Genomic DNA, 26,764 nt, shown 5'->3' with positions numbered 1-26,764 from the left:
GGAGCGAGTGAGCGAGCATCAGCAACCCCTCAATTTAAGCATGACTGTCAGAGATGGGCAGCATATAAATGGTTAACAGCCACAAGCAGCTCTCCGCTCCAGATAATGCTGTTGCACACAGATTCCAGCTATGTAAAGCCCAGCTCCTGAGCCCCCTCCATACACTGGCACCCCAGTACTGACGCAGGGGCAGACACTGACAGCTTGGGGCCCCTGTGCAATAAATATGTCTGGGCCCCCCTCTTTTCATTTTGTCTGATTTTTCTCTTTATAGGTATATTTTTGAGTAAAATGTAGATTGTTCTTTTATTCTATAAACTACTGACAACATGTCTCCGAAGTTCCAAGCAATAAATTTTGTATTTATTTTCAGAAAATGAGAAATGGTCAAAATAACCAAAAAATGCAGTGCTTGCAGACCTCAAATAATGCAAAAAAAACAAACAAACAAATTTCTAATCATTTAGAAACAACAATACTAATTTTTTAACTCGGGAAGAGATCCGAAATCAATATTTTGTGGAATAACCATGATTTTTAATCACAGCTTTCATGCGTCTTGGCATGCTTTCCTCCAGTCTTTCACACTGCTTTTAGGTGACTACTGGTCACTCCTGGTACAATAATGTCAGCAGTTCTTTGACGGCTTGTGACTATCCATCATCCTCTTTATTACATTCCAGAGGTTTTCAATGGGGTTCAGGTGTGGAGATTGGGCTGCCCATGACAGGGATTTGATGTGGTGGTCCTTCATCCACACCTTGATTGACCTAGCTGTGTGGCATGGTGCATTGTCCTGCTGGAAAAAAACAGTCAGAGTTGGGGAACATTGCCTGAGCAGAAGGAATCCACTGTTTTTCTAGGATAACCTTGTATGCGGCTTGATTCATACGTCCTTTGCAAAGATTAACCTGCCCAATTCCAGCTTTGCTGAAGCATCCCCAGATCATCACTGATCCTCCACCAAATTTCACAGTGGGTGCATGACACTGTGGCTTGTACGCCTCTCCAGGTCTCCGTCTAACCATTAGATGACCAGGTGTTGGGCAAAGCTGAAAAGTAGACTCATCAGAGAAGACTACCTTACTCGAGTCCTCTATGGTCCAATCCTTATGGTCTTTGGCAAACTTCAGCCTGGCTCTCCTTTGCTTCTCTTTGATGAAAGGCTTTTTTCTACCTTTACATGACTTGAGCCCTGCCTCTAGGAGCCTGTTATGAACTGTTCTTGCCGATCACTTCACCCCAGCTGCCATTTTCCATTCCTTTTTGTAGCTTCTTTTCTAATGGAGGAGCTGATGGACTGGTCTTCTGGTTACCGGCTTCTCCATCTGCAGTCTTTTTACATCTAACAAGATACTGTAATAAAAGAGGGTGCTGTGAATAAATACATTATGTAAGGGACAGCACTGTACATAATAGCAGAGGATGCTATATAATAAGGGATGACACCATATGTAACTAGAGAGGACAGTACGCAATAAGGGGCGGCTCTATACAAAATAAGTGAGTACACTATATACTAAGGGACTGTTCTATACATAATAAGTGAGTACACTATATACTAAGGGACTGTGTTATACATAATAAGTGAGTGCACTATGTACTAAGGGACTGCTATACATAATAAGGCTACATCCCTGTATCTGTGTGCAGTGTTGGTGTGCTGCCCGCTTTTACAGGCACATTGAGCATGTCCTATTTTGATCCTCAAAATCGGATCAGAAGAGAACATTCTCTGACCCTCACGCATCTCATTCTCAGATCTGCGATTTTCATGTATGTGTGAATGGACCTATAAAACTGTACGAGCCCATGTGCCATCCAATAAAAAAATCCTGGAAGCACACGGACATTTCACACAAATGTGATAATGTAGAATAAGGGATTTTACAGAAAACATCACTCCACGTCACACAGTGCAGATACAGAATAATATCTACATCCAGGCACTTGCCGCTGATGTCTCGTCTGATTAGAGCCACTTTCTCCTGTTTCTTCTCGGTCATTTTCATAAGTCGCCGACTTGTGGCAAAGTCGGCGTCTCATGAAACCCGACCCGATCCCAGCGTGGGGTCGGCCATGTGGAACGCGATCTTGGCGCCAAAGTCACGTTTTGAATGACGCCTTCCCCGCCATTTTTTCAGCCAATTAATTGTGGGCAGCGTGATGACATAGGTTCCGGCCCGGTTTCTGCGGCGTCATAGAGCCATATTACCGTTTGGGCTGCAGTGATTTCCGGAGTCAAACACAACATATGCTTTGCACGGAGGGGAGAGAGAGAGAGAGAGAGAATAAAAAATAAAATAATCCACATTGACTTGCATTGGGTTTCGTGTTCCGGTCCGGAACCCGACTTTACAGTAGAATCGGACGATTTCACACGATCCGACTTTCGAGAAGGTCGGGTTTCACAAAACCCAACTCGATCCTAAAAAAGCAAAAGTCGCTCAACCCTAGTCAGACCTTCATGTCGACATCTCCCAGCCACAATTCATCTTGTCAGGATGATCTTCGCAGCCCTGAAAATAACAAGGTTGCATACATTGCAGCAGATTAAAATCTGCATAATGTCAATTTTTACAGAGTATTTCTCCGGTACTAACGGGGAAAAATAAGTAAAGCATGGCAAAAATGTGGGAAACTTTCTTCCTGCCATCACATTAGGATATGCAGCAGAATTTTCTCCTGCAAATCCTGAACGTGTGCACATAGCCTTAGTCCCTGTCCTGTGTCCCCATCATTCATTATAAGTCCTTGATAGCACCATAATGAATTTCGGGGTGGGAGAAGACGCTATCAGGTATTGAGCATCCTCCACCACCTCCCAATTCATTACAAGTCCCTGACAGCGTCTTCTCCCATCTTTCAGTTCATTATAAAGGGCCCTATGCATCCGACTCCCTCATCTCTCAATCCCCAATAAATTTTAAATCCCCCATAGCATCACAATGAATTGGGAGATGGGGAGCACGCTATCAGGGGCTTAGCACGCTACTCCACCACCCAGTTCATTTTATATCCATATCTAACGTCTTCCTCCACCTCCCCCTGTTCGTAAGTCCCCCTTTCTCCCATCCCAATCCCCCACATTCCATCATTGTTCTCTCCTCCACCTCCATCATTGCCCTCTCCATCAATGCCTTCACCACCCCATCATTGACTGCTCCTCAAAATCAATCATTGCCCTCTCCACCACCCCTATCATTGCACTCTCCCCCACCTCCATCATTGTCCTCTCCCCACCCCAATCATTGCCCTCCCCATCACCTCCATAATTACCCTCTCTACCACCCCATCATTACCCCCTCCACCACCCCATCATTGCCCTCTACACCACCCAATCATTGCTCTCCCCACCACCTCCATCATTGTTCTCCCCTCCAACCCCATCACTGTCCTCTCCACCACCTCCATCATTGACTTTTCAACCACTCCATCATTGCCCTCCCCACCAACATCATTGCCCTCTTCGCCACCTCAGTCATTGCCCTCTCCACACCCCTATCATTGCCCTCTCAACAGCCCTATCATTGCCCTCTCCACACCCCAATCATTGCACTCTCCACCAACCCAATCATTGCCCTCCCCCATCACCGCCATCATTGCCCTCTCCACCACCTCCATCATTGCCCTCTCCACCACTCATCATTATCCTTCACAACCTCCATCACTATTCTCCCTTCCACCCCATCATTGTTCTCTCCATCACCTCCATCATTGCCTTCCCACCACCCCATCATTGCCCTCTCCACCACCCCAATCATTGCCCTCCCCATCACCTCCATCATTGCCCTCCCCATCAGCTCCATCATTGCCATTGCCACCACCTCCATCATTGCCTTCTCCCCCACCATCCTCATCATTACCCTTTCCACCACCTCCATCATTGCCTTCTCCTCCACCACCTCTATTGCCATTTCCACCTCTATCATTGCTTTCTTCCCCACCACCCGCATCATTGCCCTCTCCAGCACACACACACACACTTACACAGCACCAATCTGTACATTCCCCGGCAGCCACACACAGCACAATTCACCTCTTTACATGTTCCCTGGCAGACAGAGACACACACACACATTCTGTATGTTCCCCGGCAAACATACACAGCACCGCTCACCTCTTGCAGCACATCCCTGTATTATCTTTGTCGCTGGCAGCTTTCTCTCTGACAGAGCCAATGTCATCCAGCCGCGATACTGGGTCAGACAGGAAGCGGGGGCAGGAAGTGAAGGACAGATCCTTGCAGCTCCACCCTGCTGCCATTTTCTCCTGTAGGCAGTGGGGCTGCAGGGATCGATCCTTGCCCGTGGCACATGAGGACAATCTGTCCAGGGACCCCAGAACCTTGGGGCCAGATAAACAGGCCAGATTGCCCTCAGTGTTAGCTGCCCTGCAGGGGCCCCCACACCGGGCCCCGCAGCACCATTGCACATGCGGTGTGTCTGCCCCTGCACTGACGTACCTGTTATTTTTGCCTTCGATCCGTAACCAGATTTCACATTACAAACTGCATGCATTATGAAATGAGTGCTTGGTCAGAGAGCTAATATACAAATGAGAAAAAATGGACTGGCACTTCCAAGCTAGTGTGAACAGGTGCATACTAGAATCAGCCATCTGTGGGAGGAGAGGTTTTGTTACTGTGGAGGGCAACACTTGCTTTTTTTCTTCATCTGGCGTAGTGTAGAAGTTGGGGAATGTGCTTCAGATAACTATTATTTTCTGCAGAGACGAATCCTGGCTTTAATAAGTGATGGCGGTCTGCACTGGATGAAGATGAAGGACTTCAACTAGAGACTTAATCAGTGAATCAGTGTGTTACCTGTACACTTACAATATACACTGTATACTATATACAGAGCTCCTTTGTATAATGTCACCAGAGATCGCTGTATTATCTGTACACTATATACAGAGGTCCTGTGTATAAAGTCACTGGTGATAACTGTATTACCTCTACACTGTATACAATTTACAGAGCTCCTGTGTGTAATGTCACCGGTGATCACTGTATTATCTGTACGCTATATACAGAGGTCCTGTATATAAAGTAATTGGTGATCACTGTATTACCTGTACAGTGTATATTATATACAGATCTCCTGTGTTTAATATCACCAGGGATCCCTGTATTACCTGTACACTGACACTGTATATAGAGCTCCTGTGTATAGTATCACCAGTGATCCCTGTATTACTTGTGCACTAACACTATATACAGAGCTCCTGTGTATAATGACACTGGTGATCACAGTATTACCTGTACACTGACACTATATACCAGGGGTGGGGAACGTCCGGCCTGTAGGCCGTATACAGCCCGTGATATTATCTGGTGCGGCCCACTGCCACTTTGCCCATTTTTTGGCCACGGGCCCTTTTAAAGTACGTTTCCACGGTCAGTAAACGCTGCGGGTTGGAAGCTGCATACATCCGCAGCATCCAACCTGCAGTGGCCAGATGTTACAGTATAGTGGAGTATAGTGGATGGGATTTCAAGAAATCCCATGCCAACTCCGTGCATGTATGCCTGCGGTTTACCTGCGGAGATGGACATGTGGCACGTCTTTCCAGATTGCAGCATGTCAATTTATGTAGTGGAGACGCTCAGTCTCCGCTGCGTAAATTACCCATTCACTTTCATTAGATGCGGTAAAACCTAGTCATATGCATATTAAGTGCGGGAACGCAGCTTACTACGCAGGTGTACTAATTTAAATAATGATGTACCTTTTTTTAGCCGGAAGTACACGTACACTGCAGTTGACAGCAAGGAACTGCATTATCTCCAGTCACTAGCCAAGTTCTCACGATCACGTGACCGTAGGGACGGAGTTATCTCCAGTCATCAGCTTCAACCTCAGCTGTATTCTGGATGTCAGGTTTAATGGTGGCATAATGCTACCGTTCAGCCAAAGGCATCCAGATGCAGCAGAGCTGGATTCATCATGGGACAGTATGTATATCTTCTCGGCAGACAGGTAAGGAATATTGTTGCTTTTTTATTTTAGTTCTCTTCCACGAGACCAAGTTAACCAGACTGCTGCGGCCTTGTATTATCAGGCTGGTAAGGTTCATGGATATTAGATCCTTATCAGCCTGTAATACCAGTCCCAGTAGTCTGCTTTACTCTGGCTGGTTAACAAATAATGAGGGACCCCACACAATTTTTTTTGTTAATTATTTATTTATTATAAAAGGAGGGGACCTCTCTGTGTTTTCCTCCACTTCCCGTGTGGGTGTGGCGGCAGAGGTGCGGGGATGATGTGGTGGGGATGATGTGGCGTGAGCAGGGTCCCAAATTCCACATTTGAGGTGACACCGCGGCCCGGTATTGAAGGAGAGCAGCAGAGCTGGGTGAGTCACGGCTTTCCCGGTGGTGGTGGCCATCTTCCTGAGGATGCGCGTGCGCAGATTGAGTTTTCAGCTTCCTGGGGCTTCAGGAAAATGGCCACAGGAGGCCACGCATGTGCAGATTGAGATCGCGGCGGCCATTTTCCTGAAGCCGAGTTCGCAGATTGAGATCTCGGCTTCAGGAAAATGGCCACCGTGATCTCCATCTGCGCACGCGCTGCCTCCCACGGCCATTTTACTGAAGCCCTGGGAAGCAGAGTACTGAATCTGTGCATGTGCGGCCTCAGGAAGATGGCCGCCGCCACCGGGAAAACCGTGACTCACCCAGCTCTGCTGCTCTCCTTCAATACCGCCGCGGCGTCACCTCAAATGTGGAAGGGACCCTGGCCACCGCCACCTGAGGAAGTAACCGCACATCTGCCACCGCCACAACACTGCCGCAACCTCCCCATGGACACCAGGCCTTGGCATTGCCCACCTAAGCAGGAAGGGACCCTGCTCAGGTGCACGCTGTACCGCCCACCGCGCCTCAGCATCACCGCACCTCTGCTGACACCATGCCTCCTGTGACCCTGCTCTGCCACTGCCTGCCCTCAGGTAAGAGATCTTAAATTCGGACAATAAGACAGACCCCCATCTTATAAAAAATCTTTTTTTCTGCAATTTTCACCCCAAATTTGGGGTGCATCTTATGGTACGGTGCGTCTTATAGTCCGAAAAATACGGTATATATTTTATAACTGATTGAAACCATATCAATATATCAATAACTAGTATTAACTAATAGTGTTGAAACCATTTAAAGTAACTCTTACTATACAAGCTCCTGTGTAGAAAGTCACTGGTGATCCCTGTATTACCTGTACACTGACACTCCTGACACTATACACTGTGTAGTATGTACAAGGCTCATGTGTATAATGTCACAGGTGATCACTGTTATAGAAATAGTTAAAATCTGCTTTGACCCATATGTGGTTATGGTTATTTAGTGATGAGCGAGTGTACTCGTTGCTCGGGTTTTCCTGAGTACGCTTGGGTGGTTCTCTGAGTATTTGTAACTGCTCGGAGCTTTAGTTTTTGTTGACGCAGCTGCCTGATTTACAGCTGCTAGCCAGCCTGAGTACATGTGGGGAATGCCTGGTTGCTAGGGAATCCCCACATGTATTCAAGCTGTCTATCAGCTGTAAATTGTGCAGCTGAAGCAAGGAAAACAATCTCCGAGCACTTACAAATGCTCAGAGACCACCCGAGCGTGCTCTGGAAAACCTGAGCAACGAGTATATTCGCTCATCACTAGTTATCATCTGTGTCTACATGCGCATTCTTGTGGCCTGATGTCCCCTCCCATTTCCCCAAAACTGTTAGGGACAATTGTTGTTTGTTCTGTGGTTATCTTTTGATATGGGATGTGATAGGATGTCAGCCCAATTTCCTTGTTGTTTATTTCAACTATTGTACAGGGTCATCTCGACATATGGGAAGTTCCCCCAGATACCTACACATAATAATAATAAGAAGAAGAATCTTTATTTTTATATAGCGCTAACATATTCCACGGCGCTTTACAGTTTGCACACATTATCATAATCACATAATCCATCTTGTGTCCTAGGATGTGTTTGACAAGCAGTTGTATAACTTATATTTCTGCCAAGATATTGTGTGACTTCCCTATTTCCTTTGATCTAACCCCTATAAAAGAAGAGCATATCCAAGAATAAACGAGACTATACAGACAGACAACTGCTTGTGTAACTTTCTGTTTTATTCTTCATAGTTTGGGTACCTAAGACAAAGTGAATACCTGAGGTTTGGAAAAAGGAAGAGTTCCCACAGCTAATATCACTGTATTCAGGGGTGGATTAAGGGTAGCCAGGGCCCCGGGCTGTTCAGACACTGTGGGCCCCCCCCGGTCATGTGACGGGGGTCATGTGACGGGGGTCATGTGATACCCGAACCAGATTATTCCGGAAAAATGGCCGGGCCCTACTCTACTGTAACCTATTAAATATTTGTTGAAATCTGCAATACAATTTAGGTATATTTTGACCAATAATATCACATACAAGGAACAAATACCACCGCACCATGTCAAGACCACATATTACCACCACTTGGTGACCAAATAGCACATTCAAGGGACAAATACCACACCATTTCCAGACCACATATTACCACCACATAGTGACTGAATACTACAACACTGATTAGTAATTTAAAAAAAAAAAAAACACAATACTATCACCATAAGTGCCAGTATTCACAGGAGATCTGTACTTAGTATGCAGTGTCTGTGTACAGGTAATACAGTGATCACTGGTGACATTGTACACAGGACCTCTGTATATAGTATACAGTGTATAGTGTCAGTGTATAGGTAACACTGACTCACCAGTGAAGTCTCTGGGTGAAGTCCTCCATCTTTCATCCAGCACAGACCGCCATCATTTCTTCCAGCCAGGACTCATTTCTGCAGGAAATAACAGTTATCTAGAGCTCTGCTCGCAGGACACATTACTTAATTTTTCACAACTTCTACATTACACCACATGGAGAAAAAAAGGCGATATAGTGTCACTCTGCACAGTAACAAGACCGCCCCCCCTCCCATTTAAAACAGTATACTCAATAAATAAAATAAATACATCACTGCAGTAATAATATCCCTTAATTAGCCCCTATGGTAATAATATTCCCCACCCTGGCCCCGTGTGTCTCATTCCTGGCTCCAGCCATATGTTCTCCCATCCCGCCATCATGAGTATCCATTCTACACCATATGATCTCCCCATCCTGCCCCATCTGTCTCCATCGTATCCATCCTGCCCCATGATCCAATCCTGCCCCATGTCTTTCATTCTGCCCCGTGTCTCCAATCATGCCGCGTGTCTACATTCTGCCCATGCCTCCAGTCATGCGCCCCGTGTGTCCAGCAATCTGCCCCAGTGTGTCCAGCATATTACCCCCAGTGTGTCCAGCAATCTGCCCCAGCGTGTCCAGCATTGCCCCCATTGTGTCCAGCAATCTGCCCCAGTGTGTCCAGCATATTACCACCAGTGTGTCCAGCAATCTGCCCCAGTGTGTTCAATTGTGCAGCATTGCCCACAGTGTGTCCAGCATTGCCCCAGTGTCTCCACACATTGCCCCAGTGTCTCCAGCATTGCCCCAGTGTCTCCAGCATTGCCCCAGTGTCTCCAGCATTGCCCCCAGACAGTGTATTCAACAATATGCCCCAGTATGTCCAGCATATTGCCCTAGAGTATCCAGCATTGCCCCAGTGTGTCCAGCAATCTGCCCCAGTGTCTCCAGCAATCTGCCCCAGTGTCTCCAGCATTGCCCCAGTGTCTCCAGCAATCTGCCCCAGTGTCTCCAGCATTGCCCCCAGTGTCTCCAGCAATCTGCCCCAGTGTCTCCAGCAATCTGCCCCAGTGTCTCCAGCAATCTGCCCTGTTATGACCCCAATGGCAGAGGGTCTCAGGAATAATGCTAAGTCAGTAAACACAGAAAACCAGCTCATAGGGCAGTGGTAACTGGGCTGACCATATAACTAATCCTAGCACCACAAATACCAGCAGCCGGGGAACGTTCCTACGTTGATCCTAGACGTCTCGCGCCAGCCGGAGAGCTAACTACCCCTAGAAGGGAAAAGAAAGACCTTTCTTGCCTCCAGAGGAAATACCCCAAAAAGTTGGATAGAAGCCCCCCACAAATAATAACGGTGAGGTAAGAGGAAAAGACAAACATAAGAATGAGCTAGGAATTTAGCAAAGAGAGGCCCACTAGCTAATAGCAGAATATAGAAAGATAACTTATATGGTCAGCAAAAAATCCTATCAAAAATATCCACACTGGAAATTCAAGAACCCCCGAACCGTCTAACGGCCCGGGGGGAGAACACCAGCCCCCTAGAGCTTCCAGCAAGGTCAGGAATCAAATTTAGTACAAGCTGGACAAAAATGATAGCAAACAAATAACCCAAAAAACAAAGAAGCAAGACTTAGCTTAATTTAGCACGAACCAGGACCAGCAAACAGGAGCAAACAGAATGTGTCTGATAACACCGATGCCAGGCACTGGACTAAGGTTCCAGGAGGTTTATATAGCAACACCCCTGAAGTAACGACCCAGCTGGGTGCAAACAGAGGGAAGGAAATCCCAGAGTCATATCACTAGTAACCACTAGAGGGAGCCAAAAAAGTCTAATTCACAACAGTACCCCCCCCTTAAGGAGGGGTCACCGAACCCTCACCAAGACCACCAGGGCGATCAGGATGAGCAGCGTGAAAGGCACGAACCAAATCGGCCGCATGCACATCAGAGGCAACCACCCAGGAATTATCCTCCTGACCATAACCCTTCCACTTGACCAAATACTGAAGCCTCCGCCTGGAGAGACGAGAATCCAAGATCTTCTCCACCACGTACTCCAACTCGCCCTCAACCAACACCGGAGCAGGAGGCTCAGCAGAAGGAACCACAGGCACAACGTAGCGTCGTAACAAAGACCTATGGAACACGTTGTGAATGGCAAACGAAACCGGAAGATCCAAGCGAAAGGACACAGGATTAAGGATTTCCAATATCTTGTAAGGACCGATGAAGCGAGGCTTAAATTTAGGAGAGGAGACCTTCATAGGAACAAATCGAGAAGACAGCCACACCAAATCCCCGACACGAAGTCGGGGACCCACACCGCGGCGGCGGTTGGCAAAACGCTGAGCCTTCTCCTGTGACAACTTCAAGTTGTCCACCACATGATTCCAGATCTGCTGCAACCTATCCACCACAGAATCTACTCCAGGACAGTCAGAAGGCTCCACATGTCCCGAGGAAAAACGAGGATGGAAACCAGAGTTGCAGAAAAATGGCGAAACCAAAGTAGCGGAACTAGCCCGATTATTTAGGGCAAACTCAGCCAACGGCAAGAAGGTCACCCAATCATCCTGATCTGCCAAAACAAAACACCTCAAGTAAGCTTCCAGAGTCTGATTAGTTCGCTCAGTTTGTCCATTAGTCTGAGGATGAAAGGCAGACGAGAACGATAAATCAATGCCCATCCTAGCACAAAAGGATCGCCAGAACCTGGAAACAAACTGGGATCCTCTGTCAGACACAATATTCTCAGGAATGCCGTGTAAACGAACCACATTCTGAAGGAACACAGGAACCAGATCGGAAGAGGAAGGCAGCTTAGGCAAAGGCACCAAATGGACCATTTTTGAAAAGCGATCACATACCACCCAGATGACAGACATACCCCGAGACACCGGGAGATCAGAAATGAAATCCATGGAAATATGTGTCCAAGGCCTCTTCGGGACAGGCAAGGGCAAGAGCAACCCGCTGGCACGGGAACAGCAAGGCTTAGCTCGAGCACAAGTCCCACAGGACTGCACAAATGACCGCACATCCCGTGACAAGGAAGGCCACCAAAATGACCTAGCCACCAGATCTCTGGTGCCAAAAATTCCCGGATGACCTGCCAACACCGAGGAATGAACCTCGGAAATGACTCTGCTGGTCCACTTATCAGGAACAAACAGTCTGTCAGGTGGACAAGAGTCAGGTCTACCAGCTTGAAATCTCTGCAACACACGTCGCAAATCAGGAGAAATGGCTGACAAAATAACTCCTTCTTTAAGAATACCAACAGGTTCTGTGACTCCAGGAGAGTCAGGCACAAAGCTCCTTGAAAGAGCATCAGCTTTCACATTCTTTGAACCTGGTAAATACGAGACCACAAAGTAAAAACGGGAGAAAAACAATGACCAGCGGGCCTGTCTAGGATTCAAGCGTTTAGCAGACTCGAGATACATCAAATTTTTGTGATCAGTCAAGACCACCACACGATGCTTAGCACCCTCGAGCCAATGACGCCACTCCTCAAATGCCCACTTCATGGCCAGTAATTCCCGATTGCCCACATCATAATTCCGCTCAGCAGGCGAAAACTTCCTAGAGAAGAAAGCACATGGTCTCATTACTGAGCAACCAGGGCCTCTCTGTGACAAAACGGCCCCTGCCCCAATCTCAGAAGCATCCACCTCGACCTGAAAGGGAAGTGAGACATCAGGCTGGCACAAAACAGGCGCCGAAGTAAACCGGCGCTTCAACTCCTGGAACGCCTCCACGGCTGCAGGAGCCCAGTTAGCAACATCAGAACCTTTCTTGGTCATATCCGTCAAAGGTTTAACAACGCTAGAAAAATTAGCGATAAAACGACGGTAGAAGTTAGCAAAACCCAAGAACTTCTGAAGACTCTTAACTGACGTGGGTTGAGTCCACTCATGAATAGCTCGGACCTTGACTGGGTCCATCTCCACAGCAGAAGGGGAAAAAATAAACCCCAAAAAGGGAACTTTCTGTACTCCAAAGAGACACTTTGAGCCTTTAACAAACAAGGCATTCTCACGCAAAACCTGAAACACCATCCTGACCTGCTCCACATGTGAGTCCCAATCTTCAGAGAAAACCAGAATATCGTCCAGATAAACAATCATAAATTTATCCAGATACTTCCGGAAAATATCATGCATAAAGGACTGAAATACTGAGGGAGCATTAGAAAGCCCAAAAGGCATCACCAAGTACTCAAAATGACCTTCGGGCGTATTAAATGCAGTCTTCCATTCCTCACCTTGCTTAATGCGCACAAGGTTGTATGCACCACGAAGATCTATCTTGGTGAACCACTTGGCACCCTTAATCCGGGCAAACAAGTCCGACAAGAGAGGCAAAGGATACTGAAATTTTACAGTGATTTTATTCAGTAGCCGATAGTCAATACAAGGTCTCAAAGATCCGTCCTTCTTAGCCACAAAAAAGAATCCCGCACCAAGAGGGGAAGAGGATGGACGGATATGCCCCTTCTCCAGAGACTCCTTGATATATGAACGCATTGCGGCATGCTCAGGTACTGACAGATTAAATAATCTTCCCTTAGGAAATTTACTACCTGGAATCAAATCTATGGCGCAGTCACAGTCCCTATGAGGAGGCAGAGCACTGGATCTGGACTCACTGAATACATCCTGATAATCAGACAAATACTCAGGAACTTCCGAAGGAGTAGAGGAAGCAATAGACACCGGCGGGGAATCAGCATGAATTCCCTGACAGCCCCAACTTGACACAGACATTGCCTTCCAATCCAGGACAGGATTGTGGGTCTGTAACCATGGCAGACCCAAAACGACCAAATCATGCATTTTATGCAGAACAAGAAAACGAATCACCTCCCGATGTTCAGGAGTCATGCACATGGTCACCTGCGTCCAAAACTGCGGTTTATTTTCCGCCAATGGCGTAGCATCAATACCTCTAAGAGGAATAGGATTTACTAACGGTTCAAGAACAAAACCACAGCGCTTGGCAAATGACAGATCCATAAGACTCAGGGCAGCACCTGAATCCACAAACGCCATAACAGGGTAAGAAGACAAAGAGCAAATTAAAGTCACAGACAAAATAAATTTAGGTTGCAAATTACCAATGGCGACAGGACTAACAACCCTTGTTAGGCGTTTAGAGCATGCTGATATAACGTGTAGAATCACCACAGTAAAAACACAACCCATTCTGACGTCTATGATTTTTCCGTTCATTTCTAGTCTGAATTCTATCACATTGCATTAAATCAGGTGTTTGTTCAGACAACACCACCAGAGGATTAGCGGTTTTGCGCTCCCGCAAACGCCGGTCAATTTGAATAGCAAGCGCCATAGAATCATTCAGACTTGTAGGAATGGGGAAACCCACCATCACATTCTTAATGGCTTCAGAAAGGCCATTTCTGAAATTTGCGGCCAGAGCACACTCATTCCACTGAGTAAGCACGGACCATTTCCGAAATTTTTGGCAATACACTTCAGCTTCATCCTGACCCTGAGAAATAGCCAGCAAGGCTTTTTCTGCCTGAATTTCAAGATTGGGTTCCTCGTAAAGCAATCCGAGCGCCAGAAAAAAACGCATCAATATTCGCCAATGCCGGATCTCCTGGCGCTAGCGAGAAAGCCCAATCCTGAGGGTCGCCTGGCAAAAAAGAAATAACAATTTTAACTTGCTGAGCAGAATCTCCAGATGAACGGGGTCTCAGAGAAAGAAACAATTTACAATTATTCTTGAAATTCCTAAACCTAAATCGATCTCCAGAAAACAATTCCGGAATAGGTATTTTAGGTTCAGACATAGGACTACTGGTAACAAAATCTTGTATACCCTGCACACGAGCTGCCAGCTGGTCAACACTTGTAATCAAGGTCTGCACATTCATGTCTGCAGCAAGCACACGCCACTCAAAGGTAAAGGGGAGGAAGAGAAGGAAGGAAAAAAAAAAACTCAGAATTTCCTTTCTTATTATCCCACTTCTGCAATGCTTTAAACATTCAATATTGGCCTGGCATACTGTTATGACCCCAATGGCAGAGGGTCTCAGGAATAATGCTAAGTCAGTAAACACAGAAAACCAGCTCATAGGGCAGTGGTAACTGGGCTGACCATATAACTAATCCTAGCACCACAAATACCAGCAGCCGGGGAACGTTCCTACGTTGATCCTAGACGTCTCGCGCCAGCCGGAGAGCTAACTACCCCTAGAAGGGAAAAGAAAGACATTTCTTGCCTCCAGAGGAAATACCCCAAAAAGTTGGATAGAAGCCCCCCACAAATAATAACGGTGAGGTAAGAGGAAAAGACAAACATAAGAATGAGCTAGGAATTTAGCAAAGAGAGGCCCACTAGCTAATAGCAGAATATAGAAAGATAACTTATATGGTCAGCAAAAAATCCTATCAAAAATATCCACACTGGAAATTCAAGAACCCCCGAACCGTCTAACGGCCCGGGGGGAGAACACCAGCCCCCTAGAGCTTCCAGCAAGGTCAGGAATCAAATTTAGTACAAGCTGGACAAAAATGATAGCAAACAAATAACCCAAAAAACAAAGAAGCAAGACTTAGCTTAATTTAGCACGAACCAGGACCAGCAAACAGGAGCAAACAGAATGTGTCTGATAACACCGATGCCAGGCACTGGACTAAGGTTCCAGGAGGTTTATATAGCAACACCCCTGAAGTAACGACCCAGCTGGGTGCAAACAGAGGGAAGGAAATCCCAGAGTCATATCACTAGTAACCACTAGAGGGAGCCAAAAAAGTCTAATTCACAACACTGCCCCCAGTGTCTCCAGCAATCTGCCCCCAGTGTCTCCAGCATTGCCCCAGTGTCTCCAGCAATCTGCCCCAGTGTCTCCAGCAATCTGCCCCCAGTGTCTCCAGCAATCTGCCCCCAGTGTCTCCAGCATTGGCCCAGTGTCTCCAGCAATCTGCCCAGTGTCTCCAGCATTGCCCCCAGTGCGTCCAGCAATCTGCCCCAGTGTCTCCAGCATTGCCCCAGTGTCTCCAGCAATCTGCCCCAGTGTCTCCAGCATTGCCCCAGTGTCTGCAGCAATCTGCCCCAGTGTCTCCAGCATTGCCCGTGTCTCCAGCATTGCCCCCAGTGTCCAGCAATCTGCCCCAGTGTCTCCAGCATTGCCCCCAGTGTCTCCAGCATTGCCCCCAGTGTCTCCAGCATTGCCCCAGTGTCTCCAGCAATCTGCCCCAGTGTCTCCAGCATTGCCCCCAGTGTCCAGCAATCAGTCCCAGTGTCTCCAGCATTGCCCCAGAGTCTCCAGCATTGCCCCGTGTCCAGCAATCTGCCCCAGTGTCTCCAGCAATCTGCCCCAGTGTCTCCAGGATTGCCCCAGTGTCTCCAGCAATCTGCCCCAGTGTCTCCAGCAATCTGCCCCAGTGTCTCCAGCATTGTCCCCAGTGTCTCCAGCGTGCCCCCAGTGTCTCCAGCATTGCCCCCAGTGTCTCCAGCAATCTGCTCCAGTGTCTCCAGCAATCTGCCCCAGTGTCTCCAGCAATCTGCCCCAGTGTCTCCAGCAATCTGCCCCCAGTGTCCAGCATTGCCCCCAGTGTCTCCAGCATTGCCCCCAGTGTCTCCAGCAATCTGCCCCAGTGTCTCCAGCATTGCCCCCAGTGTCTCCAGCATTGCCCCCAGTGTCTCCAGCAATCTGCCCCAGTGTCTCCAGCATTACCCCCAGTGTCCAGCAGTCTGCCCCAGTGTCTCCAGCATTGCCCCCAGTGTCCAGCAAACTGCCCCAGTGTCTCCAGCATTGCCCCCAGTGCCTCCAGCATTGCCCCCAGTGCCTCCAGCATTGCCGTTCGCAAAAAAAAAAAAAAAAAAAGAGTTCTCCTCACCTGACTGTTGTGAATTCTGTTTTTGGCTCCCTCTGGTGGCTACTGGTGGTACTGGTTGACTTTGGTCTTGTGTTTCCAGTGCACCTGTTTTCATCAGGAAATTGGGAGTTTCCTATTTAGTCTGGCTTCTCAGTCACTCTAGTGCCGGCAATCAATGTTACCAGAGCATCTCTGTTGCTTGCTACCTGCTCCAAGTCTGCAATTCAGCTAAGTTGAAATCTTTGGCTTTTTTGTGTTTGTTTTGTCCAGCATGCATTTATATTTCTCGTGCTGCTGGAAGCTCTAGTGATCTGAAATTACTACTCCGGTGTCATGAGTTGATAACGGAGTTAAGGTAGTTTCAGGATGGCTGCTTAGGGTTTTGAGGTAACCGCGAAGTCCTCTTTTGTATTTTCATCTATCTAGTCAGAGGGCCTCACTTTGCTGAATCTATATTCATACTGCGTTTGTGTTTTCCTCTTACCTAACCGTTATTACATGTGGGGGGCTACTATAACTTTTGGGGTTTCCCTGGAGGTAAGCCAGGTCTGTGTATTCCTCTTCTAGGGGTAGTTAGCTCTCCGGCTGGCGCGAGGTGTCTAGGGATACAACGTAGGCACACCCCCTGGCTACTTTTATTTGCGTGTTAGGTTCAGCATCGCGGTTACCTGAGATACCATCTTCCTAGAGCTAGTCCGTTTTTGCCCATGTCCCTGCCATTGGGAATCATGACACCTGACCAGCGCTCCAGCGGCGAGCAGCTCCCTCCAGCAGCGCACACTCGCCGGCGACTGACAATGACGTCAGACGCCGGTGACGTGTGCGCTGCGGCCGACTTCAGCTGCCAGCCTCCAATTGGCTGGCGGCTGTTGTTAACCACCGCAGCGCCGGAAGGGACCTGGTGAGCAGATGAGAAGGGGCGCGATGCCGGCCCCCTCTCTCTGCCCACCGGGTCCGGGGGCACATAAATGCCGGCGGCGGCAGGCATCACAGTACTCGGGCAGTCAATCTGTGCGGTAGCCCAGGGCCCCCCCACACCACTGGGCCCTGGGCTACCGCCCATATTGACCCTCTTATAATCCGCCCCTGACTGTATTACCTGTACACTGACACTATACACTGTATACTATGTACAGAGCTCCTGTATATAATGGCACTTATGGTGATACTAGAAGGTGGCCCGATTCTAACGCATCGGGTATTCTAGAATATGTATGTAGTTTATTTATGAAGATTTCAGAATAATGCAATGAATACACAGGATTCGGTCGGCCGAGCGCGACCAATTAGCGAAGCGTAGTTCAAATCCCGCATCAATTCGCGGCCGGACTGCGCCAGTCGCTGATTGTTCGCGGCCGGCCGCGACCAATCACTGAAGCCAGGGCCAGCTGCAGGTTTTTGAGGGCCTTGGTCGAAAGAGTGTCACAGCCCACGTAGCATATAACACAGCCACGTAGTATATAGCATAGCCACGTATATAGCAGCCACGTAGTATATAGCAGCCATGTAGTATATAGCACAGCCATGTAGTATATAGCACAGCCCACGCAGTATATAACACAGCCCACATAGTATATAGCACAGCCCACGTAGTATATAGCACAGCCCACGTAATATATAGCACAGCCAGGTAGTATATAGCACAGCCACGTAGTATATTGCAGAGCCACGTAGTATATAGCGCAGCCCATGTAGTGTAGGGCACAGCGACATAGTATATAACAGCCCACGCAGTATATAACACAGCCCACGCAGTATATAACACAGCCCACATAGAATATAACACAGCCACATAGTATATTGCACAGCTCACGTAGTATATAGCACAGCCCACGCAGTATATAACACAGCCCACAAAGTATATAGCACAGCCCACGAAGTATATAACACAGCCATGTAGTATATAGCACAGCCACGAAGTATATTGCAGAGCCACATAGTATATAGCACAGCCCATGTAGTGTAGGGCACAACGACGTAGTATATAACCCAGCCCATGCAGTATATAACACAGCCCATGCAGTATGTAACACAGCTCAGGTAGGATATAACACAGCCATGTAGTATATTGTACAGCCACGTAGTATATAACACAGCCCACGCAGTCTATAACACAGCCCATGTAGTATATAGCACAGCCCACGTAGTATATAGCACAGCCCACGTAGTATATAGCACAGCCCACGTAGTATATAACACAGCCCACGTAGTATATAGCACAGCCCACGCAGTATATATCACAGCCACGTAGTATATAACACAGCCCACGTAGTATATAGCACAGCCCATGTAGTATATAACACAGCCCATGCAGTATATAACACAGCCCATGTAGTATATAACACAGCCACGTAGTATATAGCACAGCCACATAGTATATTGCACAGCCACATAGTATATAGCACAGCCCACGTAGTGTAGAGCACAGCGACGTAGTATATAACACAGCCCACCCAGTATTTAACACAGCCAACGCAGTATGTAACACAGCCCACGTAGTATATAACACGGCCCATGTAGTATATAGCAATGTGGGCACCATATCCCTGTTAAAAAAGAATTAAAATAATAGTTATATACTCACCTTCCGGCGGCCCCCAGATCCAGCCCAGGCGTTTAGCGATGCTCCTCGCCATGCTCCGTTCCCAGTAATGCCTTGCAGCAATAACCCGTGATCATGTAGCGGTCTCGTGAGACTGCTACGTCATCTCCGGTCATTGCCGCAATGCATTCTTGAGACCGGAGCGTCGCGAGGAGTGGGAAAGGCTGGCTCGTACGGCGGAAGGTGAGAATATGATTTTTTTATTTTATTAGTATTTTTAACATGATATGTTTTTACTATTGATGCTGCATAGGCAGCATCAATTGTTAAAAGTTGGTCACATTTATAGGGTTAATTGCAGCGTTAACGGACTGCGTTACACCGTGCTATGCCGCAGTGTAATGCAGTCTGTTTAACGGACTGCTAAAACCCTATGTGGCCGCTGACTGTAGGGGAGTATGGAGGGGGCACTGACTGGAGAGGATAAGGGGGGGGGCCAATTCGCGGCCGGACTGTGCCTGTCATTGATTGGTCGTGCCCACCGGCGGGATTTCCGCCACAGACAAACAGACGGAAGTGGACCTTAGACAATTATATATATATATATATATATATATATATTAGTATTATGGGTATTTTTTAAATTAATGATCAATATTGTAGTATTCGGTCACTATGTGGTGGTAATATGTGATCTGGTCATGGTGTGGCGGTATTTGTCCCTTGTATGTGGTATTATTGGTCACTATATGGTAGTTATATGTGGTCTGGTCATGGTGTGAGGTATTTATCTCTTGTATGTTCTAATCATGGTGTGGTGATATTTGTTCCTTGTATGTGGTGGTGATATGTGGTCTGGTCAGGGTATGGCGGTCTTTGTTCCTTATATGTGGTAGTATTCGGTAGCTATGTGGTGGTAATATATGATCCGGCCATGATGTGATGGTATTTGTTCCTTGTATGTGCTATTATTTGGTCGCTATGTGGTGGTAATATGTGGTCTGGCCATGATGTGGTGGTATTTTCCCCTTGTATGTGGTAGTATTAGGTCACTATGTGGTGGTAATACAGGGTTCAGCCATGTTGTGATGGTATTTGTCCCTTGTGGTATTATTGTTTATTTAAAAAAAATTAAATGTGGCACATTCTCTTAAAGAAACATAAATAAAAATATACCTAAAAAGAGTATTGGATATTTGAATAAGTGTTTAAAAGTTTAGAATAGAGTAGAACCCGGCCAAAACAGTCTACCTAGTTGTGGTGGCACTTAAAAAAAATCTTTTGGCCAAAACAAAAGCTGCTGGCTATGTATGTGATCTGGTGTTAGATGGGAACTCAATGTGTGATTGATGTGGACGTGATGCAGAAGTGGAGCTTTTCAGTGGGCGCTGGGACTGTGGAAGGTTCGAGGGTTGGAGGTGAAGCTTGGGTGGAGTCTCAAGAGGGCCTAAACATGTTGCTAGTACGGAGCCCTGAAATTCCTGGTGGCAGCCCTGGGTATGAGTCACAAACGGGTGAAGCCAAAGAGTGGGGAGGAGCCAAGGAAGAAAGAGGGGAGAAGTCACAGAGAGAGTGTAAAAGTCAGAAAAAGAGGAGAGGAGCCACAGAGATGGGAGGAACCGCAGAGAAAGTGGAGAAGTCACTTTGAGAAGAAAGGAGTCAGAAAAAGAGGAGCCACAGAAAGAGGAGGAGTCACAAAAAGAGGGAAGGAATAACAGAACAAAGTAAGAAGCCACTGTTAGAGGGAAGTAACAAAAAGGGGTGAAGCCAAAGAGTGGGGTGCAGCCACAAAGAAGACGGGAGAAACCCCAGTGAGATGGTGGGAGTCTCAAAAAAAAGTTGGAATTACAGAGTAGATGAGTCACAGAAAGAAGGAACCACAGATTGAAGGAAGAAGTCACCGGTAGAGGGTAGGGGTCATAAATAGAGAAGTCACAAAAAGAGAGAAGAAGCCAAAGAGATGGGGGGAACAACAGAGAAGAGACAAACCCCAGAGAGAGGGAAGGAGTCACAGAGAGGGGAGAAGTCACAAAATAAAAGTTGCAACAGAGAGGGTGAAGAGGTAGGAGAGGAGTCACAAAAAGAAAGGAGCCAAAATTGGGGAGAAGCCACGGAGAGAGAGGGTAAGAGTCACAGAAAGAGGGGAGGGACCACTGAGAATGGAGAGGATTCACAAAAAGAGGCGATGAGCTACAGCGAGGGTGGGAGAGGGCTTGGCCTAAGCATTTCTATGAAGCCTGGGCGACTCTGTGACTCAGTAATAGCTCCACGGCTGCAGTCATTTCCTGGACTCCGCTCACAGAGCATGGCAGCGTGATAGGACAAGTAGAGATCTCACAGAGCTATTTTCTTAAATACACAGCGAAAAAAATATAAATTTTAATGCCTTTGATGTAAATTATATTGCAGTGAAAAATGAACTCGATCCAAGCAAATTAGATGAACAAAACCTTAACAACCTCCTCCGCCATGTAAAGCAGCTGGACGGCCGCCGCTCAGAACCTTTTTATTCTCTTATGGTAAATCCCATCATCTGCATAATTTAAGAAAGGATGAGCCGTAACTCCCCTTGGGATAGGCAAATTCACCTGCGCCCCGTCATTGTTGTGCTCGGTTGCTAGGAAACAATTCTTTCTCTTTTTCATCGTTGCTTCAAACCGTCAACAGACAGCAATCATTTAAAGGGACAGTACACCTAAAATCCAAAAGATGCATGGGTTTATGTGTTCTGTCGTTCCCAGTTTTGAGCCACCACCGACTTATGAGAGGAGGGAGAAACGCACCAGACAGTAATAATAATAATAATATGCACCAATGCTACTACACCACATATCTATAAATCTGACAAAAATGAATCCATTCTCATCTTCATGATTTGTCAACCTTCAATAGCAATGCCAAAAATATTGTAATAAGTATGCTTAGATTTTTCACCATTTACAACGCTATATGAAATAACTGCAACCTTATTCATTTCAATGGGCACCATGTAATTCCGCATTTCTCCTGTGGGGGTGCTGTTGGCAGACTTTTGTTCCCAGAAAGCCGATCCTTCTGATCTAATCACTGGGTGAATGTTATAGATTTTTCCAGCATCCTAGTAACTTCTAATCTTTCAATAGTATCCCCGACCCCTAAATGCCCTATGTAAAATATGGTTAGAATAGAAGGGACTGTAATTTCTAAACCTCCTGTATAAATCCATCTGCCCTTAAACACTTTTTTTGTGGAGCTGTCTACCTCCATTGTAATTCTTTCTCATTTGTACAGAGGATGTGAAAAATGACACTAGTCATCCTAATATTGTCACGCTACTATATACATTCCATGAGTTCAGATCACCATCAATAATGCGGGGGCCATTCCTGACTTGGCTTTCATTTTCTTCTAAGTGGCAATGTAAAGAATGGGAGTTCTGTCTGAAGGGGACCACAGTAGGGGCTGACTTTGGGACTGCCAAACTTCCTCATGGAGATAGAAAGTAGAAAGTATTTGTGAAGTGCAAAGACAAAGGAAGTAATATCTGGGATTCTAATTATCTAAAAAAATATGAATCTGAAAATTGTGACGATATATTCAGCTCCCTGTAGACAGATATCCCTAAATAAAATCCTGAGTGAAAAGTTGACTCCAGAAGTCACATAATTAGGAAATAATGTGTAGAGTTTATTCTTAGAATAACCACAACTGTTCTGTGAAGGCCTCAGAGGTTTGTTAAGGATCAAACAACATCATGAAAATCAAGGAACACACCGGACAGGTCAGGGATAAAGTTGTGGAGAAAGTAATGCAGGGTTACATTATAAAAAAAAAATAGCCCAAGCTCTGAACATCTCATGGAGAACTGATCCATTTATCATCCCAAAAAATGGAAGGACTATGGAATAACTTCAAACGTACCAAGACATGGACGTCCACCTAAACTGACATCTTAGGCAAGTAAAGCACTAATTAGAGAAGCAGCCAAGAGGCCTTTGGTCACTCTGGAGGAGCTTCAGAGATCCACAGCTCAGGTGGGAGAATCTATCCACAGGACAACTATTAGTTGTATGCTCACAAATCCTTTATGGAAAAGTGGCAAGAAGAAAGATATTTTTGAAAGCAAGGCATAAGAAGTGTTGTTTGCAGTTTGCAAAAAGCCATGTAGGGGATACTGCCAGCATGTAGAAGAAGGGGCTCTGATCAGATGAGACCAAAGTAAAAATTTCTGGGCTAAATGCAAAACACTGTGTGGTTGAAAATTAACACTGCACATCACACTGAAAACACCATCCCCACTGTCAAACATGGTGGAGGCAGAATAATGCTGTGGGGAGACTTTCCTTCAACAGGGACAGGGAAGCTGGTCAGAGTTGATGGGAAGATGGATGGCGCTAAATACAGGGCAACCCTGGAGGAAAACCTATTTGACACAGCAAAAGACTGCGGCATAGGCTCACCTTCCAGCAGGACAACAACCCTAAACATACTGCCAGAACAACAATGGATGGTTTAGGTCAAAGACACATTCAAGTGTGTGAATGGCCCAGTCACAGTGCAGACCTAAATCCCATTGAGAATCTGTGGCAAGACTTGAAAATTGCTGATCACAGACACCTCCATCCAATCTTACTGAGTGAGAGTGCAAAGAAGAAGGGGCACAAATGTCACCTCTAGATGGGCAAATTTGGTAGAGACAGACCACAAAAGACTTGCAGCGAAAGGTGGTCCTAGAAAGTATGGAATGCAAGTCACAATTTTCAGTTTCTATTTTTTAAATATTAAAAAAAACATGTATAATTCCTTTACACTTCACAAATATTTGCTACTTTGTATTGGTATGTAACAAGGTGGCCTGGGGCGGTAGTCCCAGCCGAGTCAACTAAGCCACAGTCAATATACACCCCGGGACCTTCTGCAGCATCAGAAGTGGAGTTGCTTCAGTGGTCGGAATCTGGACACTTATAGTCCCTTCGGTGGAGCACTCACAAAGTCCTGTTGCCCTCTTCACTAGCAATGTCCGCAGCCGTACCCACAACAGCCACGGCAGCCGATAGAAGCAGTAGTCCATATGCCAAAATCTGGACGCTTGAAGTCCCTTTCACGGGGCTCTTACCAAGTCCTGGGGCCTGTGTTGCAGTCCTTAAGTCCTGGGCAACAGATTCTTCCCCTCCTGGGGTCTGGCAATGACCCGGCTGTCCTGAGAATCTGCCCAGGGCAAACGTTCCCGGGCAACTGACTGGAAGCCAGAGCTTCCTGACGCCTTTTCTGGCTGCTAGTCTAGCCCACATGTTAAGCCTTTCTGTCCCTGCCTCTAACATGTACAGGGAAACACAATACAGTTCAACAGTGATACATGACAGACTAAAAGGGACATCACATGTTGTATCAACACACGTGGCAAACATTGCAAACACAGCATGTTACAATGCATGTTAATAACAGTGCATAAATGGTACATAACATACAGGTGCACCACATGTGTACTGCATAAAGTGCACGGGCCCATCACACGGGAGAGAGGGGGCAGATGAGGGTCCCCGCCACTTCCTTACACCCCTACCCCCTAAAACATGGCCGTCCTCGGCCATAACGACCTCTGCAAGGGTAAAACAGCACATATACACTGCTCAAAAAAATAATTGAACACTAAAATACCACATACTAGATATCTCTGACACTTTGACAGGCTACACGTGTCTATTGATCCCCCAAAGGCTATCATGGATGACAATGGAGGCTGGAATGGTTGTCTGTAGTGATGAGCGAATATACTCGTTGCTCTGGTTTTCCTGAGCACGCTCGTGTGATCTCCGAGTAGTTGTTAGTGTTCGTACGTTTTCATCGCCTCAGATGAATGATTTACAGCTACTAACCAGCCTGAGTACATGTGGGGGTTGCCTGGTTGCTAGGGAATCCCCACATGTAATCAAGCTGGCTAATGGCTGTAAATCATTCAGCTGAGGCGATGAAAACTAAATCTACGAACACTAACAAATACTTGGAGGTCACCCGAGCAACGAGTACACTCGTTCATCACTAGTTGTCTGTCCTGTTCAGTGATGAGTCTCTTTTTTGTCTTGGATGATATTTCGAAGATTGGTCTGGAGACCATATAGGTGACACCATGAAGAAACCTTCATGAGGGAGCTTAAAAGTCTCTTAGCAGCCATTTTTCAACACATATAGTATAATTGGCACCACAATCCTCCATATAGTATAATGTGCACCACAGTCCTCCATATAGTATAATGTGCACCACAGTCCTCCATATAGTATAATGTGCACCACCAGGCCACATGTTGATCGTGCGACTCTGAGCATCCTGCATGGCCTAATATTGCTACCATGCCCTGCAGCGTCTCCGGACTTGTCTCCTATGGAGCACCTCTGGGACATCATTGGTCACCGATTACAAAGGAGCTGCCAGCAGCAGATCTTGATGATTTGCCCTAGTGCAAGAACCATTAATTACCTCAGTGATAGCAGCCAAGGCTGTATGTAAGTGCGGGAATTCCTGCACGCGGCGCTCATACTCCAGACTGAATAAATCGAGACGTTTTGAAAATTTTGTCTCCATTTTTTTCACATCATTAATGTCTATCCATCATGTGATTTCCAGAACTCCTCGCTTTTTCGATCTTGGTGTTGCAATTTCAATGTTGAGGAGTGGAGATATGAGATGATGGATGGATAAATTATGTAGACTGTCTCCATCTCCGGAGGGTTACGGACTACCGCGAATATCTGAGTGTTCCCACATTGTGACGTTGCTCCGCCAATACAATTAACCTGACACTTAGTGCTCCTTACTGGCATTGAGCATCCCTTTCTCCCCCCATGACCCGACGTGTGCGCTCCCGGGGCTGGCGCTGTAGATGCCAGTTCCTGGCAGACTGCATCATTTTGTAGCCTGCAGAGGGGGGTAGCAGGTGGAAAGTTCAGACTGCAGAAGAGATGGCGCTGCCTCCTGCTTCTATCCCTGGCTGTGAATAAGCAGAAAAGCTCTGTATAGGCAGGCAGGGGCTGCAGGGCACACACAGGAGTCTGCTCTGGGCATGGGGGGCCAGGCTTCTGCGCCTGTGCTTGGCATGATGCTGCAGATCTGATACCCACAGAGCAGCCTCCAGCTCCATCTCTGCTCATCCCCCTTCCTCTCTCTTCTCTCCCCTCCCCACCCATCTGTCCATCCAGTCTGACTCCCAACACAAGGGACTATGGCTGCTGAGGAGGTGCTGCAGACTGTGGAGGATTACAAGGCTGAGCTTGAGAGACTGACCAAGGAGCTGAGTGAGACCACCCAGGAGAAGATCCAGGCTGCAGAGTATGGGCTGGTGGTGCTGGAGGAGAAGCTGTCTCTGAAGCAGCAGTATGATGAGCTGGAGGCTGAATATGACACCCTGAAGCAGGAGCTGGAGCAGCTCAAGGAGGTGGGTGTCAGACCCTGGGGTGGGGGGTGATGGCCCTGCCTGCAACCATGACTGATGTGCCCACACATGTGCCAGGGGTGAGGCTGGCACAGGAGCAGTGCAGGTGTGGGCAGCTCCTAACATAACCCTGCCCTCCCTCCCATTGACTTCCATTGTCAGCAGCTGCTCCAGCAAGTTCACAGTTACCATTGTCAGGTGATCTTTATAAATAAAGTTCTGTTTGGTTTGAACGG

General features: G+C 47.0%; 1 protein-coding gene and 1 long non-coding RNA gene across 10 annotated transcripts in view; one reads left to right on the top strand and one right to left on the bottom strand.

The window, feature by feature from the left end:
- Window positions 1–2,453: 2,453 nt before the first annotated feature.
- LOC143776859 (uncharacterized) overlaps window positions 2,454–26,764 on the bottom strand; it is an 87,641-nt gene continuing 63,330 nt past the window's right edge. Inside the window, exon 3 of the long non-coding RNA XR_013215939.1 lies at window positions 2,454–2,519. This is a non-coding gene — a long non-coding RNA (uncharacterized LOC143776859). The remainder of the gene's footprint in view (window positions 2,520–26,764) is intronic.
- Window positions 20,406–26,764, top strand: part of BICD1 (BICD cargo adaptor 1) — a 240,982-nt gene continuing 234,623 nt past the window's right edge. For 2 of the 9 annotated variants that reach the window (XM_077266653.1, XM_077266647.1), the window contains exon 1: window positions 23,011–26,531. In XM_077266653.1, coding sequence (XP_077122768.1) covers window positions 26,319–26,531 — 213 coding nt within the window. In that variant the 5' untranslated portion in view covers window positions 23,011–26,318. Of the gene's footprint in view, window positions 20,847–21,054; window positions 26,532–26,764 lie in introns of those variants that run through there. The other 7 variants (XM_077266648.1, XM_077266649.1, XM_077266651.1 and 4 more) reach the window with 5 other exon arrangements.

Source organism: Ranitomeya variabilis, chromosome 5 (assembly GCF_051348905.1).
Source record: "Ranitomeya variabilis isolate aRanVar5 chromosome 5, aRanVar5.hap1, whole genome shotgun sequence".
NCBI lineage: Eukaryota > Metazoa > Chordata > Amphibia > Anura > Dendrobatidae > Ranitomeya > Ranitomeya variabilis.
Note: the sequence above shows the minus strand (reverse complement) of the source record. Positions and strands in the feature narration are given on the sequence as shown.